At 42.9% G+C, this 27373-nt stretch overlaps 1 protein-coding gene across 1 annotated transcript in view; it reads left to right on the top strand.

Annotated features, from left to right (window-relative positions):
* The window catches only part of Gnptab (N-acetylglucosamine-1-phosphate transferase subunits alpha and beta), a 77808-nt gene that overhangs the window by 2914 nt on the left and 47521 nt on the right, over nt 1-27373 (top strand). Inside the window, exons 2-5 of the mRNA XM_069991345.1 lie at nt 18209-18294; nt 23680-23799; nt 25102-25143; nt 26489-26694. Coding sequence (XP_069847446.1) covers nt 18209-18294; nt 23680-23799; nt 25102-25143; nt 26489-26694 — 454 coding nt within the window. The remainder of the gene's footprint in view (nt 1-18208; nt 18295-23679; nt 23800-25101; nt 25144-26488; nt 26695-27373) is intronic.

Here is a 27373-nt window from a genome sequence, read left to right as displayed (position 1 = left end):
TATTGATTCCTATATTCCTTTTGTTTTGTTCTTGAACTCAGAGTCTGGGCACTATCCCTGAACTTTTTTTTTTTTTTTTTGCCACACTTCTACTTTGTTAGTTAATTGTTAGAGATAGGAATCTCACAGACTTTCTTGCTGGGGCTTACTTTGAACTGCGCTTCTCAGGATTACAGGGTTGAGCCACCACTTCCTGACTGGTTGCTCTGTTTTAAGAATATATTCATCCAGTGCTGGGAATGTGGCTTAGTGGTAGAGTGCTTGTCTAGCTTACATGAAGCCCTGCATTTGATTTCTTAATACTGTATAAAGAGAAAAAGCTGGAAGTAGCACTGTGGCTCAAGAGGTAGAGTGCTAGCCTTGAGCTCAAGGACAGTGCCCAGGCCCTGAGTTCAAGCCCCAAGGCTGGCAAAAAGAAAAAGAAAAAAAATATATATCCAAATTTTGGGAAAGTAATTGTAATTGAAGGAAGGAAATACAAAGGCAATGAGTTTCCCCCTTCAGCTGAATCAGGTACTTTCTAGGAGAGCCTGGGGAGCTCTTATCAGGCAGCTCTAGCATTGGATGCAGAAGTGACTTTCCTCAGAAGGGGTGTAATGGTCGGTAGGCGAGGGTGACGGGAGGAGCTTGTGGGTGGTAAGCTAACTGACCTGGGTGAGTCAGATGGCCCTGAGAGTCTCAGTTTCCTCACATGGAAAGGAAGGTGTCAGATTCGCTATGCCCTTAAGATTATTTTTAGCTTAGAAACCCTCTATTTGAATTAGTATTGTATGTATCAGGGCTGGCCTAATTCAGTTGAACTATAACTCCTTATCTGAAACTTCTGGAACTACCACAGTATATACATCAGTTTTTTTTTTTTCCCACAGTGAAATACATAAATATTTCCCTGTGAAGGAAATGTAAACTATCTATAACCTCATGCCGGTTGAGGTCAATGAGTTCAAATCAGATCAAGCTTTGCTGCCAAATAAGATACATAACTGTCTTTGATGTTTGGAGCTTCCCCCCCCCCCCCCCCAGTATTGTGAATACAGGATTGTAGATGTGTGTGTGTGTGTGTGTGTGTGTGTGTGTGTGTGTGTGTGTGTGTGTGTGTGTGTGTGTGTGAACTCTGTAGCACTGCCTTATGAGACCTAAGCTGGAAACAAATACCTCCAAAATAACTTACATAAGAAGCTGGATAGGAAGGAGTAGATGGGATCTATTCCTAGCAGATGGTAATTTTTCCCTGGCTTCTCGCCTTGTTTGCCTATTTTCTCTTGCTCTATTTAAAATTTTTCATTTAAAAAATATTATTAAAGTGAAATATACAGAGGGCTTACAGTTATATAAGTCAGGTAATGAGTACATTTCTTTTTGGACAGTATTATTCCTTCTCTTGCTTTCTTTCATTTTTCTCCCTCCTATCCTACCCACAAGTTGCATAGTTCATTTTCCACATAGTATCTAGTGAGTACCATTGTTACACTTGTCTCTTGCTATTTTACTTTGTTGTTGTTGTTGTTAGTCGTGGGGCTTGAACTCTGGGCCTGGGCGCTGCCCCTGAGCTCTTCAGCTCAAGGCTAGCGCTCTATCACTTGAGCCACAGTGCCATTCCGGCTTTTTCTCCTTATGTGGTGCTGAGGAATCGAACCCAGGGCCTCATGCATGCGAGGCAAGCACTCTACCACTGAGCCACCTTCCCAGCCCGTCTTACTATTTTATATTATGGGATACTAGTCAGTGAAAAAGGAGAGCTGAAAACTGTCTAGCTCAAGTCACCTTCCATCTTTGTGACTACTTTCTGTTTGTTGTTGGCTCAAGTGAAGAAGTTTATGTTTGATTACTTTATTCATTAAACAGATGTATTTTAAGTTTGTTCTTGGTCAGAGGCAACAAATGGGTGAAATAGAGAGACCTGGTGTGAGAGGGCACAGCTTCTGAGCTGAGCCTGGATCCAGCACACCTGTGATTTTCAGTGTATCCCAAACTGAGTTCCTTCCAGCTGCTTTGTGGGGTGAAGGGTATCTCTCTTCTGTTTGCTTTTTTTTTTTTTTTTTCCTTTGGTTGTGGGGCTTGAGCTCCGGGCCTGGGCACTGTCCCTCAGCTCTACAGCTCAAGGCTAGCGCTCTACCACTTGAGCCACAGCACCACTTCTGGTTTTCTGGTGGTTCATTGGAGATAAGCATCTCACAGACTTTCCTGCCCGGGCTGGCTTTGAACAGTGATCTCAGCCTCTTGAGTAGGTAGGATTACAGGTGTGAGCCACTGGCGCTGGGCCAGTGGAAAATTTTTGATAATAATATTTTAGCCTAATGTGGTGATTTGCACCTGTAATCCAGCAATTGGGACACTGAGGCAGGAAGGTTAAGAATTTGAGGTCAGCCTGAGCTAGTAAGACTCGTTCTCAAAAAAAAAAAAAAAAAAAAAAAAGGCTAACCAGGCTCCCGTGGCTCATATCTATAATCCTAGCTACTCAGCCAGCCAGGAGACTCTTACCTCCATAATTGCAGAAAAGCTTAAAGTGCAGATGTGGCCCCTGTGGTAGAGCTCCAGCCTTGAATGAAAAGACTAAGGGAGGGGGGGTGCCCTGATCCTGAATTCAAGCTCTTAGTACCAGCGTGCATGCATGCACACCCACACACCCACACACTGCCACAGGCATGATTGGCTGGAGTGGTTGTTCATACTGTGTTAGCTTTCTCTAACAGCCTAGGCCTGCTCTTACTTAGAATGTACATTGGATGGTGGGAGTTGCTGTTAGAGATAACAAAGAATTTTAGCCCAGGTCTTTGGCTATTCTTGTCTTGGTGAGATAAGGCTGCAGCATGCATGAGACTTTGTAATAATACAGGAGAGTAAGCAGTTGAATTCCTGAGCAGGTATATAGTAACTGCTTAGAACATCAGCAGAGGGAAAAATAAGTGTGGGTTAGAACATTTCACAGGACTTTTAGTGGAAGCATGCAGTTTAGGGAAACTTCAAGGAAGAAGAGCAGTCAAAGCAGGAGAGAAAGAATATGTTAAACAATAAGAATTTATTAGGAATCATTTGCTTCTAAGCTTGGTAATTTCTGAAAAGTTTCAGCCCCTTTTCATTTTCAGTCACTGGTTATTTAAAATCTGTGCTTGTACGAACTAACAGCATAAAGTTTTGTCAGAATCTCAGTTCAGTCCTAATTTAAGCACAAGGTAACTTACTGGGTATGTTGGTAGACTGTTGTAATCCCAGCTACTCTGGAAGAGGCCGAGACAGGAGCATCAAGGGTTTGAGGCAGCCTGGGCAAAAGTAGCAAAAAATTCTATCTCCAACAATATCCAGTCTATCAATAAACTAAAAAAGCTTGTGATCCTCCTGCTTCGTTTTCCCGGGATTACAGATGTGTACTGTCATACCTCACTTAAAAAGTGGCTTGTTTGGCAGCCTTGGAGCAAGGTGCTTGAATGACATTGTCTGGGGTCTTTGTTTTGCTTTGTCTTGTTCTCCAGCTCTGCTTTGGTTTACATCTTCAGCAAGTTCTCCCCTTACAGGAGCAAAGATGGCTGCTGGCCACTCCTGATCCATTCTCCTCTGCTCTATTCTAACTCAGTAACTGCAGCCAAAACACAGTTCTCTTCCTCATTCGTGTCAGCTAGACCCAGCACTGCCTGCCTGGCTTAGGGAGCGAACGCCCTTGTGATGTCCTTGTTTAGCCCCTGGATCCTCTCCAGAGCCAGGGCACGGGAGAGGCTGGCAGTCACACCTGGAGCACATGAGCTGGGGCAGTTTCTCCCAAAGGGTGATCAGGAGCCAGAGCAACAGGTGTCCTGACACCAGTTTCCTTTCCTTGGCCTTAATGTTAGGTCGTCCACAGCTATTTGCCCTGTACCTTATTGTACAAGATAAAATCATGGGTTCTTTCCAACTTTAATGTGTTGTAAATGAATTGATCTGTGAACTTACATTCTTTATGGGCATATTAAAGTGGGGTTTTGTTAAACCCAGCTCACATGGGCCCTGATAAACCTGACGGTCTGTGGTTATCCTGAGTAGAATTGGGGTACTATGGAAGGTTAGTTTGTATTGACATCCAGTAGGTGGAGGTTGGCAACACTGCTGAGCTTTCTACAGTGTGTAGGACACCCTGCAATGAAGAACCCCCAGGCCCAATGCAGAAGTTGGGGGCCTGAATTGAAAGACAGCGAATGTGGTTGTAGAAGTGGTCTGCCAGAGCCCTGAACTAGGGGGAGGGACATAGAAAGAGAAGTAGATAGGTTCTCGAGGGCTAAGCCCTGTTCCTCTGGTCTTTGTGTTTGCAGAAGCTCCACTGACATTCAGAGGAACAAAAGTTAGCAATATAAGGAAGTTGATTTGCTTTCCCAGACTGTAACTATAGGCGCTCTGTGAAGATTTGCTGAGCAAAGTTTAGGCATAACAATTTATGTGTGTTCAGGGATTATGATTGGAGCTAGTGAGGTTAGGTGGGTTACATGAGACATTGTCCTGGTAGAAGGTATTCGCCTAAAGACTCATTAGGCGCTATGGCCCCTTCTTGGGGCTATTCTTGTTGGCCTTGGTACTTATGAGGATAGAAGCAGGGGACCTATCTCTGGGCAAGAGCCCAGAGATAAAGCAGGAAAACTCACATTTACACTGCAATGGCTTTGTTATGTTTGGTTTGACATCAGGGAGAGCAGGGGCTTTATTAATTCAGTGTAGTTTGTAGTTTATAATTACTGTGTGGAACTGGGAGCTGGTGGCTCACCCCTGTAATTCTAGCTACTCAGGAGGCTGAGAAATGAGGATCATGGTTCAGACCAGCCCAGGCAGGAAAGTCTGTGAGACTCATCTCCAGTTAACTACCAGAAAGCCAGAAGTGGAGCTATGGCTCAAAGTGGTAGAGCACTAGCCTTGAGCAGAACACTCAGGGACAGTGCTCTGAGTTGAAGCCCCATGACCGACCCCCCCCCCCCCAAATACTAGCTTCCATATAGAATGCAATAAAATCATTGTAACGAATAGGTTATGTATACATGTTCTAAAATATCTTCAATCTTGAAATAATTTGTTTCCATCTTGTGACCCAGATGCAGTGTCTTTAGCAAGTGACTAGTCACACAGTGACTGATTCACACACATACTGAATTAAACAGGAAAAACTGATCTTTCACTGATTCCATTGGTGCAGGGGAAAATGTGATCAGGCTGAGTCCACAGTGCCTACTTGAAAATTACTTCAGAAAAAAAATTCTAGGATTCAAGTTTTATTATTTCTTCCCCTTGTACTTGTTTTTATTCATTGTCTCACTTCCTTAATTTCTTTTTTAATATAATTTTATTATTAAAGTGTTACACAGAGGGGTTGTCATTTTATACTATTATTATTATTATTATTATTATTATTATTATTATTATTATTGTCAGCCATGGGGCTTGAACTCTGGGCCTGTCCCTTAGCTCTTCAGCTCAAGGCAAGCCCTCTACCATTTCTGGTTTTCTGGTGGTTAATTGGAGATAAGAGTCTCAAGGACTTTTCTGCCCAGGCTGGCTTTGAACCACAATCCTCAGATCTCAGCCTTCTGAGTAGCTAGGATAACTGGCATGAGCCACCAGTGTCCAGCATGGGGTTATCATTTTGTAAGTCAGGTGATAAGTACATTAGTTTTTGTGGACAAAATCACACCTTTCCTCACTTTCCCCCCATCTGCCCCTTCCCATCCCTACCACAGATTACATAGTTCACCTTCCACCTGGGGGCACAGCCTTAGTTTTATTTCTGCCTCATGATTTCCGCACTGACAAAGTGTCTTCACCAAGTGCCTGGGAGTTTGTTACAGATTTAGGAATGTGTCTTTTCTACTAGGCCAGGCTCCTGTTTACTAGAGACTCAAGATATATTAAGTTTTTATTTTTTTCTACTTTTGAACAACTCACAATCTAGACAGAGGCTATAGCCCCTGAAGGAATTGGAACGTGAAAGGCTTTTAAGAAAAGGAGGGATGAAGAATGGAGGTGGAATGGACGTGAACAGCAGCTGTATCATATAACTACCATGTATTATATGTTTGTGTGTGTGTGTGTGTGTGTGTGTGTGTGTGTGTGTGTGTGTGTGTGTGCGCGCGCGTGTGTGTGTGCGCGCCAGTCCTTGGGCTTGTTGAACCACTTGAGCCACAGTTCCACTTCTGGATTTTTTGTAGTTAATTGCAGATAAGAGTTGTACAGACTTTCTTGCCTGGGCTGACTTTGAGTCTCAGATTTCAGCTTCTTAGATTCTAGGATTCTAGGCATGAACCACCAGCACCTTTAATTTGGTAGCAGATTAAAACTTGCTTGTCTTAAAGTGGAAGTGGTAAATTATACATGATTTTGATCAATTACAACATAAGAATTGTTTCCTAGGAAATTCACTTATCAGTGTCCGTCTACTGAATTTTGCTGGAACACAGCACTGTCCATTCATTTATATGTTATCTGTAGCTGTTTTTATGTTTTGCACAGTGGTAGAATTGAAGAATGGGACAGAAACATTAACAGTGTGTTAAGTCTTAAGATCTTCACTGTTTCTGCCTTTTCTGGGAGATGTTTACCAGTTCCTGGCTTAAAATGGCCAGTACTGGTTTGTTCTTTGGGGCACGGTAAGTCAGGTAGGAGTTGATCCGCAGGATTGGACTTGGTTAGCTCTGCTCCACCCCCTCATCATCCGGACCAGTCTAGACCTGTTCTCTCCTAGCAGAGGTAGAAGCTGGAAAGATCAGCAGAAACCTACCTGTCAGACCTAGACGGGGGCTGGGATGCAGCCAATATTCTTTACATTAAGCCCATTCTCACCTGGACAGTTGTTGGCTGTGCACTGCCCTGGGCTGTGTTGGGATGCATTTCCATGCCGTGTAGGACTCCGCTAAGTTAACACCCTCTTTTTCACCTGTGGCTTTCCTGGTCTGGGAGCAGCCCTTCCCCTCGATCATTCCTCCTTGGAGTTCTCTGATTTTTTTTGTCAGTTGAGTGCTTTTAGCATCAGTGTTAAATTGTCATGGATACCTACACATTCTTGTCTTAAGTAAGCTCTGTGGGAGCAGGGCCATTACTGGTGTCTTTATTCACACCATTTTCAGCTCCTACAAGTCTGCCAGTGAAGTAAGTAGAGCACAAAAGGATTGTTTTTCCTGCTATATAAATATGGGGGTTGTTTACCACTGAACTTGAAAAAAGTGTGTGAATTTAGTTTATGCATATGTATGCAATTTTGGTAGTTTTAGTATCTTGGAGCAGTTTGAAAGTACAGAGAATTTTCTTTTACCTTCTCTCCCCCAGCATAGTTTCCTTTATCATAAACATTTTACATTAGTGTGGCACATTTGTTATACTTGATGAACTAATATTGGTACGTGTTAATTAAGTAATATTAGCATTCATTCAGTTGGTTTTTTTAGTGTATGTGTGCTGGTCCTGGGATTTGAACTCAGAGCCTGGTCCTGAAAGGTTTTTTTACTCAAGGCTAGTGCTCTGCCATTTGAGCCACATCTCCACTTCTGACTTTTGGCTGATTAATTGAAGATAAGAGTCTCTCATTGGAAATTGTATCATTTTTTTACCTTGTCATCTTGTCAAAAATGAGATTGTATTCTGTGGATTCTTTCTAGGTCCGATACTATATTCAGTTGATATATTTATCTCTTCTTTACTACTTCTGTGTTGCTTTGGTCATTGTGGTGGTGTTGTGTTGTAGTTTTGTTTTTTCATTTGTTTGAGACAAGGTCTCCCTGGTACTAGATAAGTGTCCCAGACTGATCTTAAAGTCATTATCTTTCTGAGCTACCAGGTGTTGGGGTTACAGCCATGAGTCACCACATCCTCCTCCACTGAGTTTTCAGTAAATGGTGAAGTTGAGTAGTGTCAGTCTTCTGACCTTGCTTTGTAGCATATGATTGGCTAGTCATATGTCTTCAGCATTTCTGCCTTCCATCAGAGTCACCTTATGTATATTTACAAAATGACTTGCTGGAGTTGTAGTGGGCGTTTGCTGTCTTTTGTCTATTGTAATTTCATTTAGGGCTTTGCTTGGTATCCTCAGCGTTCTGTAGATTTCTTTATTCGTATTTTTTTGGGGGGGGTTGGTTGTGGGGCTTGAACTCTGGGCTTGGGCGCTGTCCCTGCGCTCTTCAGCTCAAGGCTAGCGCTCTATCACTTAAGCCACAGTGCCACTTCCGGTTTTCTAGTGGTTTATTAGAGATAAGAGTCTCTTGGACTTTCCTGCCCAGGCTGGCTTTGAACCATGATCTTCAGATCTCAGCCTCCTGAGTAGCTAGGATTACAGGCGTGAGCCACCAGTGCCTGGCTTATTTGGATTTTTGTACATGTTTTGTTAGGATTATATCAGTAACATTTTTGGGGGGGAGTGTCAGTGGATAGACATGCTAACCTAATCGTTTTTATTATTTTTTATTTTTTAGCTCTATTAGGATGTGAATTCAAGGTCTCGCACTTGCTATGCAGGCACTCAAACCACTGAGCCATCCCTCTTGCCCTTCCGATTTTAATTGTTTCTTGCTTACATGTTAAAAATTAACTTCTGTATGCTTTAATATCTAACAATCTTATTACAATTGTTCATTAGTTGTAGGAGATTTTTCCCCCCTTTGGAATTTTCTAGATAGGTTTATTCTGCTTATTATTTATTTCCTTTTGCTAATGTATTGGTTAGGAGATTGAATAGGAGAAATTAAGTGGAAGATTTCTTTCTTTCTTTTTTTTGGGGGGGGGGTCCGGTCGTGGGACCTGAATTCTGGGCCTGGGCACTGTCCCTCAGCTCTTCACCTCAAGGCTAGCGCTCTACCACTTGAGCTACAATGCCGCTTCCGGCTTTTTTCTTTTTGCTTATGTGGTGCTGAGGAATCGAACCCAGGGCCTCATGCATGCAAGGCAAGCACTCTACCACTGAGCCACCTTCCCAGCCCAAAGTGGAAGATTTCCTGCAGGTAATGATTGCAGTCTTGGGGAAAAGCATGTAATTTTTTATAATTTAGTATGATAATAACATTTTTTTGTAGATATATCTTTTTCTTTTCTTATTTGATTAATTAATTTGTTTTTTTTTTTTTGTTTTTTTTTTTTTTTTTTTTTTGCCAGTACTGGGCTTGCTTGAATTCAGGACCTTATACTCTTTTCTATATAGGGCTGGTACACTACCTGTCTACCACCTGTGACACTTCTAGCTTTTTGCTGGTTAATTGGAGATAAGAGTCTTTTGGGTTTATCTTCCTGGGCTGGCTTCAGACTATAATTCTTGGATCTCAGGCTCCTGATTAGCTAATGAGTCATCAGCAGCTGACTTTTTCCCTCCCTCCCTCCCTCCCTTCCTCCTTCCCTTCCTTCCTTCCTTCCGTCTTATCTTCCTTCCTTTCTTCCTCCCTCCTTCCTTCCTTCCTTTCTTCCTTTTTCCCTCCCTCCCTTCCTCCCTTCCTTCTTTCTAGTGTTGCTATATCACCTAATCTGGCCTAGAACTCTTGTAAGCCTGACTAACCTTGAATTCAGATCCTCATGCCTCAGCCTCTGGAGAGCTGAGATTGTAGATAATGTACCATCACATCTCCTCCTTGACTCTTTTGAGATGGGAATGTTTAGTGATTTACTTTGCTTTTAACTGGTAAGAGATACATACACAAAGCTTTTACCTGTTATTATTTTTTTGTTGCTGGTCCTGGGGCTTGAACTCGGGGCCTGGTCTTTGTCCCTGAGCCTCTCTGTGCTCAAGGCTAGTGTTCTACCACTTGAGTCAGAGCACCACTTCTGGCTTTTTTGTGTAGTTTTTTGAAGATAGGAGTCTCACAAGTTTCTTTCCCTTTGCTAGCTTTGAACCACATTCCTCAGATGTCAGCCTCCTGAGTATTACAGGTGTGAGCCACTGGTACTTGGCATTTTTTAGCCATTTTTTAAAATGTATAACTCAATAGTACTAGTTATATTACAATGTTACACAAAAATTACCACTAGTATTCCAAAAATGTTTCATCACCCTTAACAAACTATAACAACTAAGAAATAATTCTACTTTATCCCTCCCACAACTGCTTTCTCTCTCCATGGATTGGCCTGTTGTGTATATTTCATATATTCTATAGTATTTGTCTTCATTGTGTGGCAGTTTCTCTTTGCTCATGTTGTACCCCTATTTTCTTTCACATGACACTGTAATAATTTGTCTTCCATTATGTTATTTCATAATTTTAATACCTTTTACCTTCTTACAGTACTTTGTAATCATCAGAAAAACTGGGTATCAGCCTGGCTACCTTATAGAATTAGGTAGGATAGTCTTACTTAAGTGTTTCAGTTGAAACTTAAAGAATTTCATGACTTTCAGGACTATAGAACTGGGCCTTGGGTCCAGGGCATTTGATTTGTCACCCAGTGACAGTTGTGTCATTTGATAATTAGGGTTCACCAGCTGTAGCACTGTCCCATAGAACTTTGTACACTAGTGAGGATTTTTCTTTAACTCTTCACTGTCCTGTGTGGTAGCTAGCTACTCTACATGGAAATTGAGAACTTGAAGCATGACTAGTGTGACTAACGGGCATTAGTTCCTGTTTGATATGCTTTCATTTAAATAACCACAAGTAGCTAGTGGTTGCCATATAGACAGTACGATGTTATACTTATCACCATTTCCAGGATGTTATATATCTCTCCTATAGAAGCCTGTGATGTCAAAGACAGCAACAGGACAGGCAAGCCTATATAAACCATATATGTCTGAAAGTAGGTTGAAATATTTATATATATATTTTTATTTTTTGTCAGTTGTGGGGCTTGAACTCTGGGCCTGGACTCTGTCCCTGAGCTCTTCAGCCCAAGGCTCTACCACTTGAGCCACAGCACCACTTCCGGTTTTCTGGTGGTTTATTGGAGATGAGAGTCTCACAGACATTCCTGCCTGGGCTGGCTTTGAACTGCGATCCTCAGATCTCAGCCTGAGTAGCTAGGATTACAGGCGTGAGCCACTGGCTCCAAGCTGAAATGTATTTTTGAAAGTGTCTTTGGTAGTTGTGTGCTCTTTGCCCTCCCTCCCCCGTTCCTTCCCCCCCCTCTTTCTCTCTCTCTCTGTTAGGTATGATTGCAGGGAATTATTTTCCTTACTTTGTGTATTTTCTTTTTATTACATGTATAAAGGTATTGTAAAAGGTTTCATACTTTTCATCTGCCTGTGTGTGTGTGTGTGTGTGTGTGTGTGTGTGTGTGTGTGTGTGTGTGTGTGTGTGTGTGTCTGTGTCTGTGTCTGTGTCTGTGTCTGTGTATCTGTTTGTCTATCTGTCGGTGCTGAGATTTGAACTCAAAGCCTGGGTACTGAGCTTTAGTGCTCAAAGCTAGCTAGCACTCTACTACTTTGAGACACAGCTGCACTTCTGGCTTTCTGCTGGATAATTGAAAATAAGAGTCTTGTGGACTTTCCTGCCTGGGCTGGCTTTGAACATCATCTCACATCACATCTCAGCCTCCTGGGTAGCTAGAACTATAAGCGTTAGACACCAGTATCTGGCTAGAACATGATTTTTTTTTTTGTCTGTCATGTGACTTGAACTCTGGGCCTGGGCGCTGTCCCTCAGCTCTTTAGCTCAAGGCAAGTGCTCTACCACTTGAGCCACACAGCACCATTCCGGTTTTCTGGTGGTTTATTGGAGATAAAAGTTTCACAGACTTTCCTGCCTGGGCTAGCTTTGAACCGTGATCCTCACATCTTAGCCTCTGAGTAGCTAGGATTACAGGTGTGAGCCACCGGTGCCCAGTTTTGTTTGTTTTTGTGCCAGTCCTGGGGCTTGAACTCAGGACCTGGACACTGTCCCTGAGCCTCTCTGTGCTCAAGGCTAGCACTCTACCACTTGAGCCACAGTACCACTTCCTACCTTTTCTGTGTATGTGGTACTGAGGAATTGAACCCAGGGCTTCATGCATGCTAGGCAAGCACTCTACCACTGAGTCACCTTCCCAGACCCTGTTTTTTTTTTTGGGGGGGGGGGTCCGGTCGTGGGGCCTAAACTCTGGGACTGGGCGCTGTCCCTCAGCTCTTCAGCTCAAGGCTAGCACTCTACCACTTGAGCCACAGTGCCACTTCCGGCTTTTCTCTTTTTGCTTATGTGGTGCTGAGGAATCGAACCCAGAGCCTCAGGCATGCAAGGCAAGTGCTCTACCACTGAGCCACCTTCCCAGCCTAAGGGAGAAGATTAACTTGTGAGCTGTATGAAGATGTTTGCCTTCTCAAATGGATAAGTCTTGCTATCACTGGAGCCACCCTGAGAATATTTATTGATTTTAGGGTACCGTGCAAGATTCTGGAAACACAAAGAAGAAAGGGACCTGCAAGTCCCTAGCTTTGAGGTGCTCATGGGGACATACACAGATAATTTGTTTTTAGTTGATGCCTAAAATTTGTATGCTCTTATAGGGTACCATGTGATGTTTTGGTAAAGGTATACATTGTATAAAAGGTTAGGTAAATATTTGAACAGATATACTGTAGCATGTTAAATGTGTTTTTTTTGTTTTTGTGGCTGGTTTTCGGGCTTGAATTCTGGGCCTGGGTGCTCAAGGCTAGTGCTCTACTACTTTGAGCTGTAGCACCCCTTCCGGTTTTCTGGTTGTTAATTGGAGTTAAGAGTCTCACGCTTTGAACTGCGATCCTCAGATCTCAGCCTCCTGAGTAGCTAGGATTACAGACATGAGTCCCTCAGTACCTGCCTCACCACTGAAACCTTGCTTCTGGAGTTCAGTGGGCCAGGAGGCTGATTCTGTCCGCCATTTTATAAAGACTGACCAACAATTGACCTTGGATGCCCAGATTATTACTGTGAGGAACATGTTTAGCTAGTAGAACAAAGTGCCTTCAGAGGATAGTTACAGTTCTTTATTAATAATGCTTTGTTGTGGGCTGGGAAGGTGGTTCAGTGGTAGAGTGCTTGCCTTGCATACATGAAGCCCTGGGTTCGATTCCTCAGTATATACACAGAAAAAGCCGGAAGTGGTGCTGTGGCTCAAGTGGTAGAGAGCTAGCCTTGAGCTGAAGAGCTCAGGGACAGTGCCCAGGCACAGAGTTCAAGCCCCAGGACTGGCAAAAAAAAAATAATAATAATAATAAATGCTCCAAGGAAAGTGGTCTAATGGTCATTGTGTGGAGGAAGAGGTCTCAGTGGTAGGTAGGGGACTTGGGGGGGTCATATCCATTTTCCATTTTTCTCCTTAGAAACCTTTCATGGAGGGGCTGGGAAGGTAGCTCAGCGGTAGAGTGCATGCCTTGCAAGCATGAGGCCCTGGGTTCGATTCCTCAGCACCACATAAACAGAAAAAGCCAGAAGTGGTACTGTGGCTCCAGTGTTAGAGTGCTAGCCTTGAGCTGAAGAGCTGAGGACAGCACCCAGACCCAGAGTTCAGGCCCCATGGCCGGCAAAAAAAAAAAAAAAGAAACCTTTCATGGACATTGTTTTGATATGTTTTATATGTCTTGCCATTATAATAAAGAGGGCTCTGGAAGATATACTGTAAGTACAAGACTTCTAATATGTCTAGCACATACATATGCACCCATTTATTTTTCCTGGTATTACTGGGGATTGAACTCAGGGTTTTTCATACATGTGAGAAAAAAGCTGTTTTGTTTTTGTTTTTTGGTCGGTCATAGGGCCTGAACTCTGGGCTTGGACGCTGTCCCTCAGCTCGTCAGCTCAAGGTTAGCACTCTACCACTTGAGCCACAGTGCCATTCCAGGTTTTTCTGCTTATGTGGTGCTGAGGAATGGAACCCAGGGCCTCATGCATGCAAGGCAAGCACTGTACCACTGAGCCACCTTCCCAGTCTGTGAAGAGCTCTTGAGACATACCCTAATTAATATTTTGAAACATAATCTTAGCAACTTTGCCTAGAAGGGCTTCCAATTTACCCCTGTCTCCTGAGTAGCTGGGATGACAGTGGTCAGCTTCCTTTCTTCTATTCCATGTGAGAATTACTGTGTAATCTAATGAACACAGTCATCTAATGAAATAGATCTTAAACCCACTTTGTAGTACTGAGGAAACTGAAACCTGAAGTTTTGTGCCTACACAAATGTGGGTACACAGCACTTCAGCAGGAGAACTGGAGCTATTTCAAGTTCCAAATCCAGTATAAATGAACTGCCCTGGATGACAAATAGAATTATATGCCAGTTGGCCAGCCTAAGAAAATGCTAGCCTAGGAGAGAGGTACCGCGCAACAAAACCTAACAGTAAAGGCACGCAGAGGTACCCTGCTGTGGGTGGCTGAATTCCACGGGAGCAGTGGAGATAAAGGTCCTCAGAAGGGAGCGTTTGGATTGAGCTGAAGAACGTGGATTGTTTTTCTTTCAAATACACCAAAGCACGTCAGAGATGGTGAGATAATTTATCTGATGAGGGAAGGCACATTGAGAGAACATAAAGCATACGAGCATATCGTGGCCATTTGGGAAGTGTTTCTTCTCAGGTGCCTTTGTGCCTTCTTCTGGGCCACCCACTAGCCAAGAGTAATTTTCTCTACCGAGGTGATTGTCTTTTTTTGAAACAAAGATAATGGACATACTGGATTTCCTTTTGCAAGCTGCACAGATATCAGTGGAAAATGACCTCTTTTGCTATGCAGTACATTGATGCAGTTGTTCTTTGGAAAGTACACAGACAAGCCAGGCATCGGTGGCTCAAGCTTGTAATCCTGGCTACTCAGGAGGCTGAGATCTGAGGATCATGGTTCAAAGCCAGCCCGGGCAGGAATGTCCCTTGAGATTTTTATCTCCAATTAACCAGAAAACGGGAAGTGGTGCTGTGGCTCAAGTGGTTAAGTACTAGCCTTGAGCTGAAGAGCTGAGGGACAGCACTCAGGCTCAGAGTCAAGCCCGTGACTGTCAAAAAAAAAAAAAAAAAAAAAGTACACAGAAATTTAGCAAAGCATCTGGCATTTTGTAGATGTGAGTTTTGTGCTATATATGATTCCATTCAGGCATTAGCCATCCTGTTGGAGCAGCCAGTGGTATGCATTTACAACCTCAATTTTCCCATGACAAAAATGGGATCCTAGGATCCTGCAGGCTCATTCCTGTGCACCTGATCCCTCCATGCCAGTAAATGGCCATCCTGTCTTTTCCTTTACTAGTACTAGAAGTATGGGAAGTCTGGCAGACACTATTTGTTCTCTTCCTGCCCTTCCTCCTCAACCCAGTCTGTCAACACATCCCTCCAGCATATCCTCTGCTCACTGACTGCCAGCTGCTTGCCAGCTGTCTGCTGGTAGGCTCCTGTTTATCCTGTAAAACTCTACAAGTGTTGCTTATTCCAGGAAGTCCCTCCTGGTATCTCCTCGAAGAGGGGTATGCCCTTTCTTAGTGTCTGTAGCTTCAAGGTGTAGGTTTTCAGTTAGGATGACTGAATTCTGAAGATCAGTTGTGACGAGCTAATAGAAATTTGTCCTATATTTGAAAACTGATGAAAGTAGATACTCAGTATTCTTCCCACTTATTCTGTGTGAGTCATTAATTAGATTGAATCGTTTCACAGCATTTACATAAGTCAAAGCATCATGTTATGCATCATAAATAACTATTTTTTGTTTGTTAAATATATATTAATGATGCTGGGGAATAAAATGGAATGTAGTTCTGTAAGACAGGGAACTTAGCTTATTCCTCTTTGCAAACCCTACAAGAAGCACATTTAGAATTTAGACCTCCAATACATTTTCTTTTTTCCTTTCTGTTTTAGAGACAAGGTCTTATTCTCTCTCTATATATATATGTATATATATATATATTTTTTTTTTGGGTTGGTTGCGGGGCTTGAACTCTGGGCCTGGGCGCTGTCCCTGGGCACTTCAGCTCAAGGCGAGTGCTCTACCGCTTGAGCCACAGTGCCACTTCCAAAGGTCTTATTCTATAGCCTAGGCTGCTCTCAAATTTCCCATCCTCCTGCTATAGCCTCCCAAGGATAAATTTTTTTTATTATTATTATCTTTAAGTAGTTGTACAAAGAAGTTCCCATTCTACAAAACAGTATATGAATACAAAGTGTCCTACAACATTGTCACCCATCTCTCCTAACCCATCCCTTCTCTCACTTTTTTCGTTAATTGAGATTAGGTGATGACATAAATTTCACATATTTCATAGTATTGTGGAATAGTGATACTTAGTTAAAGTCACAAACACATTGTAACCTTCATAAGGCAAATTGTCATTATTATGGTCTATACAGATTGTGAATTCTATGAGCTTTGACAATACAAGTTATTGTTTCCACATCAGGTGATGTTTACATTTCTTTCTGTGAATTCTATGAGTTTTGACAATACAAGTTATTGTTTCCACATCAGGTGATGTTTACATTTCTTTCCTTTTGCTAAGTGTAGGCTGTTCCCACTTACTCTGTTCCTCCTTCTGGTTTCCCTCAGTTGCGTGCATGTATCTACCATACATATGGTTAAGAACAAAGAGTCATTTAGCAATGCTATGACAAAATGGGTGGCTGTCCTTTGTTTCTTGAGTCCTGTTACTTTGTCATGCCAAGGATAAAAAATTTTTTGTCGGTTGTGAGGCCTGAACTCTGGGCCTGGGCACTGTTCCTCAGCTCTTCAGCTCAAGGCTAGCGCTCTACCACTTGAGCCATAGCACCACTTCCAGCCTTTTCTGTTTATGTGGTGCTGAGGAATCGAACCCAGAGCCTCATGCATGCGAGGCAGGCAGTCTACCACTGAGCTACCTTCCCAGTCCCCAAGCTTAAAGATTAAAAAGAAAACGTCAGGATCTCACTTTATAGTCCAGTCTGGCCTCAAATTCGCAATCCTACTTCCTCAGCTTTCTAAGTGCTGAGATTACCAGCATGTGCCATTATGCCCCAGTAATAAGTGTTTTAAAATAATGACATGGAAAGAGAGAACTCTTAATTGGTGCTTGTGAAACACCTCAGTGAAGGAGACTAACGGTACACAGAGGGCTGGTCTTAAAGGCAGCCTGTGAAAAGTGAGCAAGGGCACACAACCCTTGGTGGCCAGCTGTGGTCATGAAAGCAGAAGTAGAAAAGTGTAGTTGTACAGTCTCTGCAAAGGAGAGCAAGTCTTCCCTTTCTTTCCTTTGTGGAACGCTGTCCAAAGACTGAAGCTTGCATGGTTCCAGGTCACACTAGGGCTGCATTCGAAGGGTGGAGGAACAGGAAGCTGGAAGAAGCCCTTAGCAGGATGCAGGGCATTCTGGGAGAAGAAACAGAATGAAAGAGTATTCTGAACAATCAAGAAGAAGATCACCTGCAAAGGAGATGGAAAGGAGCTACAGACAGATGAGAAAGCCAAGGACTTGCTTCCAGCAGAAAGGAACTGTGCAGCCGCCAAGAGCTGAGTGTAGCTTAGATCCCGCGTGTCACAAGGCCAAGCAAGGACACAGGAGCGCTAAGTTCAGAAGTGGTGCCAGAATGGGTTGAAGGGTGGTAGAGTCAGGAGGTGACCTGGAAAGGAACAAAGAATTTGGGGGTAGCTAGACCAGTTGGAAGGGTTGTTGAGTGAAGGAGAGGTTTTCTAGAAGTCTCCAAATGTAGGACTGTGCCTGTGGACAAAATCCTTTTGCTAGGAAAGCAGGAGCAGGGTCTTGTGAACATGACTGAGACTAGACATTTGCAGTCCGCTGTGGTAAGGGGAGCGAAGAAGATGGGTCGCCGTGTGTGGGAAGGCTTATGGATGAGGGATGCAAACAGCCTGGCGCCTCCATCTAAAGCTTTCCATCTTCTGAAACAGTGAACAAGGTCATCAGATGGAACCTCATGCTAATGAGGGCATTGTCCCCATATCCCGCCCATCCCTTCTGACTCAGCTCGTGTCTGATATGATGTGAAAGTCTCTCCCCAACTTTAGATGGGTCATGTGGCAGCCCCAATGTCCTCCCCCCCCCTGTGCCTCTGCCTCCCCAGCATAACAGGCATGCCTGGCCCCCTTTCTCTCCACACAGCACCCTGTGCTCTGGACAAAGCCAGCCTCTCCGTTGTCCTCAGACACTCTGCCCTTGCTGCTTCTCAGTTTCTCAGCCCCAAATATGTTCTTCCGTCTGGCTGCCACTGTCTCTTTTCACCCCCTGTGAGTTCACTTGTTAAAACCCCATTCACATATCTGTTTCTGTAGTGATTATTAAGGAAACTGGGAGGGAAGGAAAGGTCATTCAACTCTTAGTTTTTGATGCAAAGAAAGTATTGTTTCTTTTTCTTTTTTATTCTAGGTGGTTCTGGAATGGAGCCGGGATCAGTACCATGTTTTGTTTGATTCCTATAGAGACAATATTGCTGGAAAGTCCTTTCAGAATCGGTGAGAAGAAAGCTATTTTGAAGAATATCTGTTCTGTAGACTTACATGATGAGTCATGAAAGCGCTCCTGTTTTGCATATGTGTATTACCATCAAAGTTTTAGATGGTGAAGAATACAGTATACCCACCTGAAGAGACCTTGCAGTTCAACACATTTGGGGATAAAAATCCTGATTCCCAAGGCATCTTCTTCCCTGAGGTTTGAGTGGCAGGATCTCATTCAACCACCAGTTCTGTGACACAAAGGATATCTCCTTTCTCCCATGGACCCAGGTTGCTATGACACAGCCAACTGGAGATACCACAGAGAAGAGAGTGCACATATGTGCACTGGTTCACATTGCCTTTAACCTTCCTCCCCCTCCCCCTCCCCCTCCTCCCCCTCCTCCTCCTCCTCCTCCCCCTCCTCCTCCTCTTCCTCTTCCTCCTCCTCCTCCTCCTTTTTTTTTTGCCAGTCCTGGGACTTGAAATCAGGGTCTAGGCACTGTCCCTGAACTTCTTTTGCTCAAGGCTAGCACTCTACCACTTGAGCCAGAGCGCCACTTCTGGCTTTTTCTGTGTATGTGGTACTGAGGGATTGAACCCAGGGCTTCATGCATGCTAGGCAAGCACTCTACCGCTAAGCCACATTCCCAGCCCAGCCTTTTGTATATGTCATTCCTGGGAGACTGGGAGTAAAAAGATCATCAGTTATTTCCTTCTGGGCACGATGCATCAGATTTTATTTTGGGGCAGCATTGTTGTATGTGTTGAAGGAATTGATGGTTTAATCTAACCTTTAGGTTTTAAACCCCACTTACATACTAGACACACTATTCTGTACCTTAGGCACCTAATGGTGAGGAGGAAGAATTCATTTATCCTATGTAGAACTCACTGACATTATAGTTGGGGGTGGAGGGAGAACAGTGGGGAGTTGGGAGTGAAGTGTAGCTCACATAGAAACCAAGTAAGTATAACTTGTCTATTTTAAAACTAGTGATCTTACTAATGGAGTTTCCAGGAACTGCTTATAAAAGAGAATTGCAAGGTCCCACCCCAGGCCCATTCAATTAGAAACTCTGGTCATGGAGACCAGCACTAAGTTTTAGGAGTCCTGAAGGTAATTTTTGATACTTGCTAATGTTTGAGAACTAGTGATATAAATAGAAACAGAAAATGCCTAGGTAGAGAGCCTCTGTGTGTGTGTGTGTGTGTGTGTGTGTGTGTGTGTCTGTCTGTCTGTCTGTCTGTCTGGTCTGTCTTATTTTAGTTCAGGGGTGAGGGGATTCTGCCTTTGAAGACTGTTGCAGTAGAAAGAGCCTGAATCTGGAGGGAAGCAAGTAATGAAGCAGGGCACAGTGCATGATACCTTTTCTACCTGAGACTTAAGAGATACAGGTGCATTGAATTAGTCTGTCATGGTATAGAAGCTGTGTATTAAGCAATAAATTCTGGGCTGGGAAGGTGGCTCAGTGGTGGAGCGCTTGCCTTGAGTGCATGAGGCCCTGGGTTCGATTCCTCAGCGCCACATAAGCAAAAAGAAAAAAGCCGGAAGTGGCCCCGTGGCTCAAGTGGTAGAGTGCTAGTCTTGAGCTGAAGAGCTGAGGGACAGTACCCAGGCCCAGAGTTCAGGCCCCACAACCGGAACCCCCCCAAAAATAAATAAAAAAAATAAATTCTCCCTGGGGCAGTTGAGAAATGAGGTAGAACTGAAAGAAAGGACAATCCAGACAGGAGTAAAAGTATGTTCAAAGACACAAGATCCTGCAAGTTCTTAAGGACTGTGTATTGAGTAAACTGCTTAAGTATCCAGAGCACAAGAGACAGGCTCTGAAGAGCTCTGACTGTTTTTCGGCTGGCCCTACTCCTCATTTTCCTGAGGAATCCTGGGTCCTCTGTTACTCTTTGGCCTTCATCTCCAATTGGCTCTTTCATTTGTTCACTTAGACCACTGATCTGTAGCCTCTAGGGTGAGCCAGGTATCCACAAGCCTCAGGGTGTTTGCATGTGATACTATCTTCCTCTAATCCTTTCTCCTCCACTACCCAACTGGCTTACTTCCAGACTTTATTCACAACCTTGCTCTACAGGCCTGGGGCCTTCTACAATCAGGAAAAGCACTCCATATCTCTAAGCTACAGGCCAGCCCACAATACTGCTTTCTCTGTAAGGTCATCTCTGGTTTATCGATTTTAAAATGACCCTCCCCACATAGATATCCTCTCAGCTGTCCCCATTTTGTACATAATGTCTAACCTCACATTCTGATTTTTTTCTTTTTTGGTTTATTTCATCTCTTCACTCTACTAAAATGTAAGTTCCACATCAAACTTGCTTTTGAAGTATCCTGACTTCCCAGGGCCAGTGGGAATTGAACCCAGGATCGGTGAAAGGAGTCACCAACAGTCAGTCAGGCTAAGAATCTTTATTAGCCACGGTGACTGCCCTTCACTATACCAAGTCAGTGAAGCACAGCAACCAAGTTCAAAACGGGTTGGGCTTATAGAGGGAAAAAAAAAACAAGCAAGGGGACCACCCACAGGTGGCCCGTGGTAGTTTCACCTTTGGCAAGGAAGCAATTTACAGAAGCAGAGCTAGCAGTTAGTGATTACAGAATGGTGATTATAATTCCAGTTATTCCAATAACCAAGGCAATAAGTCACAAGGCAAAGTTCTTATCCAACTTCCCTTTTTTCAGTTCCCAATTTAATTGATATTGACTAGAACATTCCAAACTTCTTCTCACACCCAAACTCAAACCACCATCCAAGTTTTCTGGCTCTTTCTGAGTTTCACTGTTATTTACCAAATTCCAGTAACCCAGTGTTTAATGCACCAATTTACTTCAAGCCTTTATCTTTGGAATTTCTCCTTTTTTCGACTAGACTGGAGTTTTTTTGTACAGGGTGATCCTGCCTTTCAAGTTTGGCTCTATTTTTTTTTTTTTTTTTTGGTGGTCGTGGGGCCTGAACTCTGGGCCTGGGCGCTGTCCCTCAGCTCTTCAGCTCAAGGCTAGAGCTCTACCACTTGAGTCACGGTGCCACTTCGGCTTTTTCTGCTTATGTGATGCTGAGGAATCAAACCAAGGGCCTCATGCATGCAAGGCAAGCACTCTACCACTGAGCCACCTTCCCAGCCCCCCCGGGCCCTGTTCTTAATAATAAATATTTTTTTTCTGTTTCTAATTTCACATTTTATATTCTCTTTGGGGAGGAAATCATCATACTTCTTCTTTTTGTTTTTTTTTTTTTGTCGGTCATGGTGCTTGAACTCTGGGCCTGAGCGCTATCCCTGAGCTCTTCAGCTCAAGACTACCACTCTATGACTTGAGCCACAGCACCACTTCCGGTTTTCTGGTAGCTTATTAGAGATAAGAATTTCCATGGACTTTCCTGCCCGGGCTGGCTTTGAACCGAGATCCTCAGATCTCAGCCTCCTGAGTAGCTAGGATTACAGGCGTGAGCCACCAGTGCCCGGCCTCATCATACTTTCTAATTTTTTTTTTTTGTGAAAATACTGTACAGAGGGGTTACAATTACATGGGCAAGATAATGAGTACATTTATTATCAAGCATTGTAGCCTCCTCCTTTGTTTCCCCTTCCCATCCCTTCCCATTCCCCCATCCCGCTCCCCCCCAATCCTCCTCGCGGCCCCCCCATCACCCCCCCCCCCCCGCACCAAAGTTGTAAAGTTCATTTTCAACATAACAACTTGTACATCTCATTGTTGCAATGGGTCCACCTGCATCCCTATTTAAACGATTTGTTTTTCCCCTTCCCCTCCACAAATTATACCGACATCAAATACAGTGAAAGCAGGGGTTATACCGTGGGGGAGGTACATACAAAGCAACAAAGAAATAATCTTATAAATGTGTTAGAAACAATCGCATGAAAGAAAAAAAAACATTTGAATACATATCTTAGGGTTCATTTCCCTAACATCACCTTATCTGACCTTTTCTGCTTGACTCAGACATATACTAGATATTGCAAATAAGGGAAACCATGGGACCTATGTTTCTTTGGGCCTGGCTTACTTGACTTAATATAATTTTTTCTAAGCCTTTCCATTTTCTAATTTTTTTGAGACAATCTCTCCATCTATAGTTCAGGCAGACCATGAACTCAAAACTTTCCTTCTTTAACTTGGCTTACTTCTTTTAAGTAAAACATGGTGGACATTTTACCAATTTTTTTTTCCTTTTGTAACTTGAAAGATTTATCCACCAAGCTGTATTCATTTTCCTATGAAATACCCCTTCAGGGAGTAATATGGTTGGGCCTAATCCTATGCCTGAGATGTGAGGATAATAGGAAGCCAAGCTTTAGTGCTTGACTGGAAAACAAAACAAAGCTGTACTGTTGCTTGGGAAGTGCCAAACTTGGGAAGACCCTTCTAAAGAATTGTCAACACCCAAATCTATCTTATAAAGTTCAGTATCAGGTCACATTCGTGTAGATTGGAATAGGCCCGGAAAGATAAAAGATTAGTGGAGGTTTTGATAAATCTGGGGATAAGACCTGAACCAAAACAGTAGGCTCAAGAATTAAAAGGCTTCCTCTACTTCCTTATTTTCAGGATAAGATCATTAGGCGTAAATAGAGAGGGTTCCAGAGTGGGTCTGTACTTATATCTTAGCTATGTCTCCAGAAGCTCATTCACAAATACATACTGGGCACCTCTGAGCTAGGTACTCTGTCATGTGCTTGGATGTTTTAGGAAACAAAGCCTTCTGGGAACTTACATCCACGAGAGGAACTAGCGTAGTTATCAGTATAGACAACCAGATAGTTAATGTGTTAGGGAAAGTGACTAGGGCTGTGCAATGAAGTAAAAGCAGAGCAGGATGAGGCAGCTGAGGAGGAGCTGGTTTGGGCGGTCGGGGGCTTTGAGGGCAGGTTTTCACCAGTGCTATTTAGGAACATTTGTATTTGTTCTTTCACCTGTAATCTCTGTGTTTGGCTAAACTTGAATGCCAGCTGTAGCCATTTATCCAGTCTGAGGTTCCAAAACCAACTCTCTTCCCCAGTAGCTTACCTTTTTGAAGTAATGGGGATTGGATGCAGGACCTTCCATATACTGGACGTGTACCACACTGAGCCAAATCCTTAACCCCCAAATAATCCTTAGAACAAACCGACATCAACCTCCTTTAGCATTGTTTTTGGAAGATCAAATGATGAAAAGTTCATGAAATTTGAAGCATGATGCCACTGAAGGAGAATATAGTGAATACTAGTATGCCCCCTCCCCCCAATACAATTCTGTGATATATGCCCTATTAGGATAACCTTTTTATTGGTTATTGTTTGTAATGTGTAAGTTTAAGCTCTACTGTAATCTAATATACTAGAAAATAAAATATTTAAGCTGGGGGACGACTTGTGGGTCTGCCCTAGGCTCTGTCTGCCCATGCCGATTGACGTGGTCTACACCTGGGTGAATGGCACGGATATGGAACTCCTGAAGGAGCTGCAACAGGTCAGAGAGCAGATGGAGGAGGAGCAGAAAGCAATGAGGTAAAACTAATTCTCAGAAGAAACAAACGCATGTATATTGCCTCTTATTCCAGATGAACACACATTCAAGAAGGTAAGGTTATTTGCACAGTGCTGTCCAGAGATCTTCCATTCACATTCACAGCGTTAGATTCAGGCAGTCATCCACCTGACCTCTGGTGACTAATGAGGCCCAGTCTCTTCTGCCACATGCTGGCCTCACTTTGTTTAGTGACTGGTTCCTAAGGGGTCTAAAGTGGCGACTGTGGGCGTCCTGGGCTTACTGCTTTCTCATCTGAGTCTCAGATTTTGTATCTTCATGAAATAAATATTTATACAAAATAGCTAAGAGGTTCTATTGAAAAATAAAATAGGTCCTAGCATTGTTTCCATTTAATAGATACACTTGAGGCTGGGTACTGATAGCTCGTGCCTGTAATCCTAGCTACTCAGGAGGCTGAGATCTGAGCATCATAGTTCGAAGCCATCTTGAGCAGAAAAATCTGTTGAGACTCTTATCTCTAAAAAACTACTCAGAAAAAGTGAAAAATGGCACTGACGCTCAAGTGGTAGAGCTCTAACCTTGAGCAAATAATCACAGTGATAGTACCCAGGTTCTGAGTTCAAGCCTAGGATTGGTGTGTGTATGTGTGTGTGCGCGTGCATGTGTGGGTGAGCAGTGCACATGATATACTTGAAAGAATGTTTCCTCTTAACTTTTTTCTTCAAATCATGGAGTATGGAATGAGAAGCTTTGACACTTAATTGAAGGTGTGATTTAGTTGTTGAACTTGTTTGTGAAAGCAACAGCAACTTCTGGAGAAACTTCAAAGCTGGGATACTGGCTGGCTCTCCTCTCCTCAAGAGTATTTACTGGGAGCATCCTCATTCACTTCTTTTTTAAAGCACATATTAATTGTACAAAGGAAAGTTACTGTGATTTTCCATACTCACATATAATGTACTTTGATCTCAATTCACTCCCCACTAATGCTCTTTCTCCATTCACTTTATAAATGCTACAAATGCACCCCAGTGGCAGGTCCAGATGGTTGACTCAGGCTGTGGCAGATTTTCTCTGTTAGGGAATTAAAGATCTTCCCTATGCTTGAAAATGTTTTGTGTTTAGTAGTTGATATTTTAAGAGAACTGTCTTGGTTCCAGTGGGAGGTACAGTTTTGTTTATAATATTTCATTGGAGCATAATTTATTTGCACTTAAAACATGTAAGCACATAATGTTTCCAACATGTTCCAGTGGAATAAGCAGGACATTTAACTTCATAAATTCCCTCTTCAACAAACTGTATTTCCTTTTCATTAGAGAAATCCTTGGGAAGAATGTAACAGAGCCAACGAAGAAGAGGTAAGCCTCTCAATTCCTTCTCAACGAGAAACATTCAGGTACAAAGTGAAATTTAAAGATTATCATTTGTTTTTGCTGAATACATATATTTCATACTTTTTTGTTTGTTTTTTTGTGGGTCCTGGGGCTTGAACTTGGGGCCTGTGCGCTGTCCTTGAGCTTTTTTTGCTCAAGGCTAGCACTCTGTCACTGAACCACAGCTCCACTTCTGGCAGTTTTGGGTAGTTAATTGGAGATAAGAGTCTCACAGATTTCCTGCTTGGGCTGGCTTTGAACCTTAATCCTTAGATCTCAGCCTCCTGAGTAGCTAGGATTATAGGTATGAGCCACTGGCACCTGACTTGTGCTTTTATTTATTTATTTTTATTTTTTTTTATAGTGACAGTGTCTTGCCATGTAACCTACACTGTCCTGGAGTTTGTAATCCTCCTGCGTCAGCCTTCTGTATTACAGGCCTGCACCCTTACACCCAGCTTAATACTGTTAAAAAAAATCACTTTTTAATTATTTAAATAAAATTGTGCAACATTGCAGGAAGGTTGGGGATAAACTTATGTCTTTCTATGACCTCCATTCCACAATTAGCATTTTTGTATTCTTTTCATACATATTTTAATAGCTATATTTTATAATCTGTACAATTTGTATCTTTTACTTTTTTTTTTTGGTCCATCGTGGGTCTTGAACTCTGGGCCAGGGCACTGTCCCTCAGCTCTTCAGCTCAAGCTCTCTACTGCTTGAGCCACAGTGCCACTTTTGGTTTTCTAGTGATTTATTGGAGATAAGAGTCTCACGGATTTTCCTGCCCGGGCTGGCTTTGAACCGCGATCCTTAGATCTCAGCCTCCTGAGTAGCTAGGATTACAGGTGTGAGCCACCAGCCCCCTGCTTGTATCTTTTATTTTTATGTTAATATATTATCTTCCTGCTTCATACTTTTCACTATATATGGACACATGAGTGTTACATATGACATGCCTATATATTTCCAAATTGCTTTTCCCAAGAGTTCTTTCTTACTAAAGGTAGCGAGGCCAGCCATGGTTCAGGTACAGCAGATTTCCTGTAATTTCAGTACTTACAGCTTGAAAATTCTATAGAATTTGATGTTCGTTAATATTATACTTTGCTAACTAATACTATACTTTGCTAACTGGCTACATTTTTATATCTTTGAGATAAAATTTCATACTTTATTAAACTATCTTTTTTTCTTTTTTTAACATAGACTAAAGAAAAAAATTCTGCAAAACATCTGATGTGTTTTTGTTGTAGTGGCGACAGGGTTGTCACTGTTGATTAGGTCTCAGGGATGAACGTGTGGGCCTGTTGGTTTTGTTTTGCAGTGAGAAGCCGTTGGAATGTCTGCTGACGCACTGCATTAAGGTGCCGATGCTTGTCCTCGACCCACCCCTGCCACCCAACTGCACCCTCAAGGACCTGCCATCTCTTTATCCTTCTTTTCACTCTGCCAGTGATATATTCAATGTTGCAAAACCAAAAAACCCTTCCACTAACCTTTCGGTGGTTGTCTTCGACAGTACCAAGGAGGGTAAGATCGTTTTGTGGATATTCTTGTCATGTTATCACTGACATGTGGATAACAAAATTCTCCATGGAGTGGAAGTTAGTGTTACAGAAATGTCTGAGAAACTGAAAATGCACAAAGAGAAACCTAGAGTGTCATTGTACTGTCCTTGTATGTCATGCCTAACTTCAGGAAAAGATACATATCTTTCACTTTATACCCATTTGTTTGTGCTAAGTATGGGGTGAGGACTGTCAGTGTGGAACTCACGTGGCTGTCAGTTACTCTCCAGGCTATTTTTCTACTGTGGGACTCTTCAACCAGGTTGTTTTCTGAAGTTGTGACGGACACCCGAAACACTGAAACTTCCCCTTCTGAAACTTCTGGTTAAACAGGTGTTATGGTCTGAATGTTTGTCTTGCCCTAAGGACTTGAGTGTGGAAATCCTAACCCTCAATGTAATGGCTTTGGGCGGTGATTAGGACTTGAAGGGTGAGCTCTCGTGAAAGGGCTTAGGGCCCTTATGAAAGAGACCCAGAGACTCCCTCTTGAGGGAGGGAACTGTGAGGTCACCATCTGTAACGTGTGAGAGACAGGGCTTACTATCTACCTTGAGGTAGCCTCATTTGTTCTCCTTAGCTGCCTGAGTATGGGATTTTAGGTGTGCACGACTATGCTTGGCTTCATATAGCTTTCTTACACA

This window comes from Dipodomys merriami, unplaced genomic scaffold, assembly GCF_024711535.1.
Source record: "Dipodomys merriami isolate MVZ:Mamm:240054 unplaced genomic scaffold, mDipMer1.0.p SCAF_10, whole genome shotgun sequence".
NCBI classification, from domain to species: Eukaryota; Metazoa; Chordata; class Mammalia; order Rodentia; family Heteromyidae; genus Dipodomys; species Dipodomys merriami.
The sequence above is the reverse complement of the archived record's forward strand: the minus strand, read 5'-3'. Positions and strand labels throughout refer to the sequence as shown.